Genomic DNA, 11,284 nt, shown 5'->3' with positions numbered 1-11,284 from the left:
CTTACAGTACCTTTTATCTTAAAATTGAATTTTTGGGCAGCAACAAATAATATCACTTTTCAAGGGTAAAAGTTGGCAAGGCTACTCACCACATATTTTAAATTGAGAGCTATCATGGGAGGACATTAAATTTCTAAGGTCAAGAGAGATGAGGTTCAAGTCATATAAATAAAAGAAAGGAGGGATCCAGTCAAATGCAACAAGCTGGAGAGAGATGAATCATAGGAAATGAGACAATATAAGGAGAGCACCAAAATTTTGCAAAATAAATATGGCTGATATAAAAAATCTATAATTTGCATGCTTCAGAATGAAGTCAACAGTTAGCCAAACACTTGATGACACTGGAGTTTTTTTTATTATGGAAGATTAAATAGGTAAATTGAATATTGAAGAACAATTGTGATGTATTATACTGAAAAGCAAGGTAACGAAAGGAAAATAATTGGAATTTTGGATTAAATCATGGAAAGTATGCAGAAATAAAGAATGAGTTATTTTAATGTTTAGCATGGGGTCTATGGATGTTTTGTCATTCAAGTTGGCAGTTGTCAGTTAATTGAAGTACGGTGAAGTGTAGTCTCATGTTTCATCCAAAACCTATCTTAAATGATAGATTGCCAATACTAAAAAGCCGGTAAACAACTTTTATTATTATTAGAATAAAATGTAGATTCAAGTAGTAATAGTAGTATTTAGGGGAAGCAACTGACAGCGGAGCCCAACCACTTGCAACATTATAAAAACTCGAAATTGAAACCCATTTCAAAAGGACATGTGTACAAAAATAATTTCCCTGTGATACACCCATTCATAAGAAGAATCACAAGATTTCACCATTTTTGTCCATCATGAAGACAACACATCTATAGAGCTTTGGTATTGCAAGGGCTTCGCCAATACATTCCAATAAGAAAAAAACAAATTTTCAAAAAATAGGCTGATCACCAACGGCAGTTACAAAACAAATTCCCCTGCCACACACCAATTTGGTGGATTGCAAGGTACAATACATGCCCCGATGTAAAAGAAAAACTAGCTAATGCTAAGAAAAGGCCCAAAAAACAACAAGGAAGTACAACAGAGAAATACTGAAGTCATTTTTAAATGAGGAGAGAATATGGAAACAAACTACTGGTATGTGAGATAGTATTGCCATAATCGAAAATGCTTAAAGAGTGAGGAAGTAAATTGAAATTATTACAAAAGAAGTAGCAAATTGGGTGAAGGAGTATTGCATAATCAGAAATTTCAGGAGGATATCACATTATGTCTGAACTAAAATATGGAGGTAAAACAGCTTGGCTGATGATAAACGTTTCAGATGACCAAAAACTACAATAACCACCAACAACAAATGAGTTCACCAAATGGTACTGAAGGACCATTGACTTGAGTTTAGAGAGATAGCAGAAGCTATGGGCATATTGAAATAATGCACGTCATATATTAGCTGAGGAATTAGACATGCGTAAACTATCCAATCGTTAGGTGCCGCGTTTGCTCACATTGGACCAAAAATGCATTCAAACGAGCAAGTGCAAGTCCCTGTTGGAGCAGTTTAAGCTAAGTGAGTCAGATTTTTGGCATTGATTCATACCAGTAGATGAAACTTGGATCCGCACTACACCCCAGAGTTTGAAAGAACAGTCAAAACAGTAGACTGCAAAGGGCAAACCTGCTCCAAAAAAGGCAAAGGTTCCATCAGCCAGGCAGGTGATGGTGACCATAGTTTGGCAGTCATGGAATTGTGTTTATCGATTATCTTCAAATAAGTGAAACAATTAACTTCCCAATATATTTACAAGATTTTGCCCCCAGTGAATTTTTCCTGTTTCCTAACCTTAACTTTTCACTTGGAGGACAGAGATTTTCATTTATTGTATACGTAAATGTCTATGTTGGGGTGAAAGATTTCAACTACTATTGGGAAAGGTTAAAAAATTTCGAGCATCACCAGAAAAACTGAATCACCTCAAAAGGGGGCTATATTAAAAATAAAAATAAATTTGAAGAAAAAACGTCTCTTTTATTTGGTAGGTAGGAAACTTTTAAGACTACCCTCGTATATGTAAATAGATGGAGAATACAGAATTAGAGAATAGAACCATCTTGATTAGAAACATATCTTGTAACCATGAGTTAATGACAGAGGATCTCATTAGAAGAACATGAAAATCCAGGAAAATGAAACCAATATTCTGAAAAATAGAGGCTCTCTAACATTTCTCACTAAAATTCAGCACATAATAAAGAATACCTATGGCAAGGGCAGTGTCACTTCAGTGGCATTTAAAATCTGTTACTAAAATGAATCAACAGGAAACCTGAGGATCACTCACATCCTATTCCAAAATCACAGGACTATTATCTACATCAGAATATCTACTTTTAAGTTGAAAATTTTCACAAAATTGCATGTAAAACCAAAATTTCAGGCAATTGAAATTAATATAAAATTGAAGTTAAATTCAGTGTATATAATTCCAACTTTTATATAAATGTAGTGACATGATAGAAAATACTAGTCCCAGGGAGATATTCTGGTAAAACTGGTAGACAAGTTAAAATATATTTCTCAACCATATGGAGCTTAAGGGATACAACCACAGTACAGGGTCCGTACAGTAAGTATCGTTATTGGTATGCTGGAGTGGTGGATGAGGGTGGTCGGCTCAGTAGAGGGGTCCCCCACCACTCAGGTGCACTTTAGTTCAGTTGCCTCCAGGCAGGCGTTGAGACAGGAGGTGGATTTTTGTGACGTGTTATTGTTTGTGGTGTTGTTGTGCCAGCATGGAGTGCACCGTCGAGTAACGCTACACTGTGAAATTTTGCATTAAACTTGGGAAATCGACATCGAAGACCCTTGAACTCATTAAACAGGCTTATGGGGATGATGCTTTAAGGTTCACAAGAATTTTTGAGAAGCACAAAATATTTAAGGAAGGATGGAAGCTCGTCGTAGACGAGCACCACATTGGACACCCGATGACCTCTTGAACCAATGCTCAGGTGGCCAAAATGAAAAAAGTTTTCATTCTGATGGCGTTTGAGCATCGCCCTTATCAGTGAGGAGACCAGCCTTTCAGGCAGAACCGTCCACACCATTGTAACAGAGAATCTTGTGATGATGAAAGTGGGCACGAAGCTGGAGCCAAAACTCTTGAGCGATGAACAGAAACTGTCACGGGTGGAAATTTTGCAAGAAATTTTGGACTGCATCCAGGAAGATAAAGATTTTCTCGAAAACATTGTTACCTCAAAGTGTAGCTGAAAAGGAGCTCAAAGGATATCGGTTCTTCTCCATTGAGGTGGTTCAAGTGGCGATGACAAAGGCCCTCAACAGTATTCCGGAAACCGACGTCCAGCGGGCTTTTGACGAGTGGCAGACATGCCGAACTAAGTGTATCGATGCAGGAGGAGTGTATTTTGAAGATTATTAAGTAATTGTAATGATAACTGCAATTAATTTTGATTTTTGGAGCCAGCTCCGATACTTATTTTATGGACCCTGTAATTCTACTCTCTCAGGGCTGCCAAATGTGCTAAGCAATCACCCATTTCCATCAAAGGCAAAAGGCTCCCTTTTTGTAGATTTCTTCAATTAAGATTGGCCTTTGATTCTCACACAAAAATTATTACTTCCTCCATATCTATGCCTTTATGTCTCCTTTCAAAGGATTTGCTTTTGGTTCAGTCATATGCTTCCAGCTCTATAAAACGACCTTTCTCTTATACACCCATTTTGAGCATACTATCACATACATAAATGTTGATAGATTTTCGTTGTAAATTAATATATGTAATTAGATTTGCAACTCATACTCAACAACATTGAAATTAGGGAAAATGACACAGGGAATGAAAACTATGTACAAATATTTATTATGACTGGGTTTTCAAACAAGAATGACAATTATTTAACAAACCTTAGGACATTTTGGCAGCTATAAAAAAATTATACACAACATCTTCATGCTCCAGGTATATATAAACCAGTTTTTCTTCACTGATATCTGCAAAAAAATATAAATGGTATGTTAAAAATTTTTCCTACCATTGCAAAATATGCATACTATATGTGTGTTGTTCACATGGATATAGATGTAAATCCATAAACAAAAACCATTCCTTCACTTTTTTCCTACTTCTTCATACCTAGGTACTTAATAACATCACAAAATTCATTTTTATTAACAAATAAGTAGAATGAACTATTGCTTCAATGTCCAATAGTCTTCTGAAATTTTTGATTTCTAACTAAACTACCCACAAAATTGAAAACCTGAAAGATGGTGCACATACTTTTAAATAATTTTCAAGAATTTTCGAATGGTTAATATCTCCAGGCTTGAAAATGACACAATAAAATTAGCTTTACATCGGAGAATAGATCCAACATTCCGTCATAAACTCAAATTCTCTTATTTGGATGTAGTCTCCACTTTGTCCATGACTTTGTAGCGTGATAAAATGTGTCTTGAAATTATTTTAACCCCTTCTTTGCTCTCAGTTGGATTTAAGTATGTAATTAAAAGTTTCATAATACAACTAACTATTACCATCATGCACACTGATTATTTAATGCATAAAAATAACATACTTACAACATACAACTTTGGAGGGGTTTATTTGTTCACAAAAAAGGAACAGAGCTAGTCTTTTGATATCAACTTTGGCTGTTACTTCCTTCTGGCCTGGGGGCATATCAGATGGTATGCCTGAAATATGATATTAAAAATTCTCTGAAAGACTTCAACTTTCTTTATCGTTACTCAGTTCATGTTTCAAATTTACATATTTTCATGTTTAAACATCTACCTAATTTTGCTAAGAATAATTTTCTTTGTACAACAAGGACAATGATTTTTCACTACAAAAATATAATTTTATAACATATTACACAATGCCAAAGTGTACAACCATGGCCATGACAGTGTAAGGGTACCCTTATGTACAGATGAACTTTTATTCATGTTATCATTTCCGCACTTAATACATAATATTATGTACTACCAATCAATAATATAAATGCATAATCACTATTGTTTATATACTCTGCCTCTGAAAATTTCACTTCACTAATTTCCACTACATGGGAAGGCCAAGAAGTACCCGGCCTGACCTAGAGATGGCCGTAGTTGTTTGAAAAATATCACTGTATTAGGAAGTATGCTATATATGAAGCATATGTTTCAAGTTTGAAGGCGCTATATCGTTTTGTATTTGTTTGGCAGTCATCAGTGATGAATGTTTTCAGTGAATTTGTGAAAATGGAGAAAATTGGTCATCGCTATGGGATATAATACTTTTATTTGAAAGGCCTCAGCCCAACCAATATAAAAGCTTACTGGATTCTACTTTGGGTGAGTCTGCTCCTTCATTTACAACAGTAAAATATTAGGGAGCAGAGTTCAAACGAGGCAGTACGAACTGTCAAGACAAGAATCGCATTGGTCAACCAAATGAGGTGTTGACTCCAGAAACAGTGAAGAAAATCCACAAAGTGATACTGGATGATCATCAACTGAAATTCTGCGAGCTAGCACACATAATAGGCATTTCAAAAAGTGTGATATATCGATGAGAAAGCTGTGTGCAGGATGAGTGCCGCATTTGTTCACACTCGAGCAAAACCAGTGTAGTGAAGATGTTTCAATTGGGTGTTTAGCAAAGTTTCACAGCAACAAAGCAGAATATTTGTATTATTTCATAACCATGGATGAAACATGGGTCCATTACTTCACACCTGAGACAAAAGAACAATCAAAACGAAGGATTCAAAAGGGAGAACCACCTCGCAAGAAGGCAAAGACCGTTTCAACTGCAGGCAAGGCCATTCCGTCGGTTTTCTGGGATTCGCGTGGGAAAATTTTCATTGACAAACTTGAAAAAGGAAAAACCATCAACGGCGAATATTCGAGCAAATAACATTTGAGCAAAGAAATTAAGCAAAAGCAGCTGCATTTGGCTAAGAAGAACGTGTTGTTTCATCAAGACAATGCACCAGCTCACAAATCCATTATTGCAATGGCCAACATTCATGAACTCAAGTTTGAATTGCTACCTCATGCACCCTATTCACCAAATTTAGCCCCCTCAGATTATTTTCTGTTCGAAAACTTGAAAAAATGGCTTCGTGGTCAAAGATTTTCCAACCGTGAAGAAGTGATGCCGGCAGTTAATGGCTATTTTGAGGAGCAAGACATTTATTATAAGAAGGGTAACAAACTCATTGAACATCTCTGGGAAAAGTGTATAGAGCTGACAGGAGATTATGTTGAAATATAAATACATTTTTTTTCCAAAATTTTTGTGTTTCTTTGTTGGGTTGGGTACTTCTGGGATTACCCTTGCATACTACTTACTTTCAGAGCATCATATCATGGTAACATAGTTGTTATGAAGGCAATGGGAATACAAAGAGCTTGATACATCTCTGGCAAATATTATTTTCATCACATGCATCCAAAGCATACCTCTGAGTAAATTGCACCTAATCAGCTGCTGGCCGGAGCTATGGACAGGGGTTCAGGGCTGAGTCAAATTAAGAATTAAATCCCCAATCAAGAATATAAATGTATCGATAGAAACAATGAGGTATCAAATTTCTGTAATTCCATCTTGAGAAATGAGATATTATCTTTACTTCAATTCAGCTAGAAACTTCATTGTATCATTAAAGGTTTCACTCAAAAAAATTCACCTTAAACTCATACCAATGATGGAATATTGGTGCAGAATCAGGCAGAGTGAAAGGGTAACCCTGACCCCCACTGGTCTATGGAGTCAAGGTCAGAAAGTTTTATTTCCCCTCCCCTCCAATAAAATTAGATAAATTAAAATGGAACGAGAAAGAGTGAAATGTACATAACTGCAAAGAGACCATAACACTAACAAAAGTCTTGGTTTCATGCATTCAATCATTAATTTCTAGTTTCACAAAAAATTGGCAAGGGGGGTTACACGTTAGCAATTTCTACGTGAGATTTTCTTAAACATGAAAGCATTAATTAAATAAGAAATAGAAAAATAAACATTTAAATCTGTGACTGTGAGAATCAATTTGAAGTGTTTTTTTGGCAGTCTAATCAGGTGATTTCTTGAGGGCTCTAAATAATTTCATCAGTATCAGAACTAACAATAGTTGATTTATTTCAATTGCAATAATGTTTGATTTCCATGTTTGGACATTTTCATTAAGCAACATAATTATTAGCTTATATAGGAATTATTTTTAAACCCTGTCATAGTAATCATATTGGACATCACATAAGCAGTTTTCCAAGAGGCTAACTGCAGAACCTTCAAAAATTTTGTACCACAGAAAATGCAAATCTGTCCTATGACAGCTCCTCTCATCTCTCTTCAAGTCATGTAACTAGTCCCACATACAATTCCCTATGAGGTTCAAAACTGTCACAGTCAGCATTCACCACCGCCCAAGGCCTCAAACACAGAAAAGGGCTTTTCAAACTATTGCAGCCATATGCACTTAAACCTAACCCAATAGCTAGAAACATAAATATCACACCTGCCATTCCCTTAACATATACCACAGAGGTAATGAACTCACTGGGACAGAAGTTCAAATTATCCTTTAAAAAAAACTTTCCCCTCAATTTAAAACAATTCAGTTTCTCCATATATTCAATATCAAGTTAAAATTCCACCTCCTAACACACCCATACTACACTCTTGATGAGTATCTGTTGATCAGATGATTTCCCAAAACATTCCACCGATGTTTACCTGTCCGTGTGTTGTTATATTTTTATTTTACCACTCCATTACTTATCTTAATATATTTGTGTACCCTTGATCTTACTTTGATGATACTATGCAATCTGTGCATTGGCAATTATGAATAAATCGTTATTATTATTATTATTATTATTATTATTATTAGGACAAACGTTTTGGTCGATACATTACTTGCATATTTCTTTTTTTAAATCACAGTAAACCAAAGCCATGTGAATCAAGCCATGTGAATCAAGCCATGCTACCATATACTTGACTGTATAATTCTTCATGCTCAATTATTTTTTCATGTATTATATGCCAGTCGATCATAACACTATATCCCAACTAAACTGACGTTGGGCACTTACACGTAATTTCAATCACTATGTTACCAAGTGCTCAAAGCCTTTGAATGAGCTCATGGCCTAAATTTTACCTAAATATTGAAATTAACATCTTCAAATTATAAACTTTATAATTATTAAGGACAAGCTACTCCAACGCGATTCAAGGCAAGACAAAAAGAAACAGCAAAAATATGTAAGAATACTGAAGAAAAAGAAAACAACAAAGGAGAAGGAATTGAATTGGACACAATATACCTTGACAGCCGTATCGAAGAGAAAAATTTCTAGGTTTGGACAGGTCCTGCATTGGTAGCAGTAGCTTAAGTAGATCGAAATTTAAAAATCGTAGTAAATGTATCTAAGTGAATAATTTTGATTTCAAACCTACCTCACTTCAATCACAATAATCAAATGAGTACGCAAATTAGTAAGGGTAGTCTCCGCCAGATTAAGAATTGACAGTTTGTAGGCTGTCGCAGACTCACAGGTACTATTTGAAATGCTGATGTACACTTTACCCTGTACCCTTTTAAACCAAAACTTCAATATTATCCAATTATACCTACCATTAATATTCTCCATGTATACACCTTTGATATGTGTAGAAACAGATGCCGCTTCGGTTTCTATGGTCAAGGTGAAGGAGCCATTACCAGCTGTAATGTCTACACTAGCACTCATTGACTTCATTCGCTCCACAACATTCCTCACAAGTTTTATATTCGGCACACGTACACCTATCTAAAATATAAATTTCATAACAATCAGATTTTTTCAAATAATAACATTTGCCTTTGCATTCTGATAATCTTTCAAACATGTTCATATAAAGGGGGAGAGACACACATCAAAAGCAGGATACGTTGGTTCTTGATAATTCCCCCATTCTCTCCTCGGAATAACAGCGACAGGAATATCATGAACGCACTGTCTTGTGAGGGCTAAAGATGATGGCTAAATGTGAAAACATAAAGTGTTAACGACAATATTCTTGGAATACACAATATACTTACAGCAATAATGAGAAATAAAAGACTCACCAATTCAATTTCAAATGTAAGACACGGAGATTGTTTATTAGTCAACTTTACTTTCACAGACTTGGCAGTGTGAGAGAATTTTAGGGAACTCAGGGGTTTGGCGAGCATGTCTGAAATGAGACACTGTACTGAGTTACATTGACTTTGGCCGTTATCACATTCCTTATGGCCCTTGAAAGTTTACCTGGATTGAATGATAGATAGATTTCATTGTGCTCAGCTGACACTCCTACCATATTATATTCATTAAAGAAATGAGCTTGTTTCAAAACACACCACAGCGTTGGCATCCCTCGTACCGTCTTTTCATCGAGTACAATGAAATACAGTTTATCTGGAGTGATCCTAACTGTACATATCTTCGATATTCTGGCCAAGGTTGTCACTACATCTGGAATAAGGAATAACATAAGTGGTAGACTGGTTCACAATAATAGAGTAGCAATAAAATAATAAGCCTTACTTACTTGCAAACTGTCGAATACAAAGGAGTTCTATCATTTTCCCCCTGAATTTCATTCTGACATAACAAAAATGATCTTCTAACGAGAGGAACTTTGAAAATGATAGAAAATTTCCTTCCCACCAGGATTAGGAAATTAATTTCGGTTGCCTTCCGACTAAAGACTAGTTTCTGCCTACCGCCAACAGATTGGTATAATGGCGCCATCTACTGTCGGATGTTAACAAATAAAATCAGTAACATAAAAGAGTACCGTTATTTTTTGGCGGTCGATGTAAATGAAACTTACGGCTGTGATGAAAGGTTCATTGCCATTAGAATATACTTCGTAATATTAACACATAGTTTTCACCATTTTAATCAGAGAGACAAAATGTTGTGACTAGGAAATGTTTTTATGGTACTGCCTTTAATCTCTCAAATAAACAGATGTTGTGCATACGCTCCTGAACTTTGCTTGCCAAATGTTCATAGAATGGAATAAACATCATGCCATTGGTTTTTCCTGACAGTTTTTGGTGTAGGAATAAGAAAAACATTTGATCACTCTCAATGAATTATAATCAATAATAGAATTGTAATTCGATGCCTTTTCTCTTCATAAGAAACACAAATAAATCACTCACAAGGCTAAGTTATTCTAGTACAGAGAGAAATAGAACTCATGCCTCATATTTATTACGCTCACTTAACCATGGCCACTGATCCAATTACTCAAATCACCTAAAAATCTTTCAACAGTTATTCTGCCAACTTTGACAAAGCTGCGTTTTCAGTTGTGAAATCAAAATTTTAAGTGACTTTTGGAATGAATCACGTGGTTAAAGTTAGGTAAACATTTATTTTTAAGCATATTTTGAGTTTCCTCAATACAGCCATACATTTCATCCTTTTACTGCCCTCCAACTCGTAACTTGTCACCACCTGCTTTCAAAATTAACATCAACCCATTAAAATGCCTATGACTTGGAGAAAAATATTATGAAAGTCCACAAAATGTATTACACCTTGAAATTATTATGATATTCATCCACCTAAAACATTGCTGATCTGAACTGAGCATAGAATATTTACCTTCTAGTGTATGTAACATATTTCTAGGCTGACAGCCCAGAAACAAAAGAATCCTATTTTTTCCTTTGTGCTATTTGCATCTAATACCTTTCCCACCCTTATTTTCAAGGAGGTTTAAAAAATTAAGAAATTCTCTAGTTTTACACAACCATTTAATTACTCTTCTGAGCTTGTTTTTTCTTTTCAATTTTAAAGGGTTCTCGTTTCCTACTGTTAAAACTTATCAATTATAATTAAAGCTGAATAATGGACTGATGCATCCTCTCATGTTCAGATATTCAAATGTATGATTGGAGTAAACCTCCATAACTTTGACTTGAAAAGATTCCATTGCACTAACTAGTTATCAATGGAAAAGTGGTGGAAAGCTTCTCTTTGGTATAATTATGTGTTGCTATCATTAGGCTTTCTAATCATAATACTGTTCATAACATAGCCATTAAAATTATCTTATTTGATTACAGCAAAGCTTTAGGGTTGTGAACTATTCATTATTTTTTTTAATTGCATCAGCTAAAAACTAATTGTAGTGAAACAGCAGGATTTAGTCAAATTTACACAACAGAATTCAGCAAGCCACTATCAAGATCAGTGACAACTGTTACCCCTACCAC

At 35.2% G+C, this 11,284-nt stretch overlaps 1 protein-coding gene across 1 annotated transcript; it reads right to left on the bottom strand.

Moving 5' to 3' along the window:
* Positions 1-3,930: 3,930 nt before the first annotated feature.
* Hus1-like (Hus1-like checkpoint clamp component) lies at positions 3,931-9,758 on the bottom strand. The gene is made up of 7 exons (XM_071585549.1): positions 9,601-9,758; positions 9,318-9,524; positions 9,134-9,243; positions 8,940-9,047; positions 8,660-8,834; positions 4,608-4,721; positions 3,931-4,016 (listed from the first exon to the last, which is right to left on the bottom strand). The coding sequence occupies exons 1-7, from the start codon at positions 9,650-9,652 to the stop codon at positions 3,931-3,933; spliced, it is 852 nt and encodes a 283-aa protein (XP_071441650.1). The 5' UTR covers positions 9,653-9,758.
* Positions 9,759-11,284: the final 1,526 nt, after the last annotated feature.

This window comes from Hetaerina americana, unplaced genomic scaffold (genome assembly GCF_022747635.1).
Source record: "Hetaerina americana unplaced genomic scaffold, ioHetAmer1.1.p SCAF_2, whole genome shotgun sequence".
NCBI classification, from domain to species: domain Eukaryota; kingdom Metazoa; phylum Arthropoda; class Insecta; order Odonata; family Calopterygidae; genus Hetaerina; species Hetaerina americana.
The sequence above is the reverse complement of the archived record's forward strand: the minus strand, read 5'-3'. Positions and strand labels throughout refer to the sequence as shown.

Excerpts from the sequence above, each read along its gene's own strand:
- Hus1-like (XM_071585549.1), bottom strand. The coding sequence starts at position 9,652 with ATGAAATTCAGGGGGAAAATGATAGAACTCCTTTGTATTCGACAGTTT. Across the intron at positions 9,244-9,317 it reads CTATCTATCATTCAATCCAG|ACATGCTCGCCAAACCCCTG; the intron begins GTAAACTTTCAA and ends GTCTCATTTCAG. Across the intron at positions 4,722-8,659 it reads ATACATGGAGAATATTAATG|GCATACCATCTGATATGCCC; the intron begins GTAGGTATAATT and ends ATCATATTTCAG.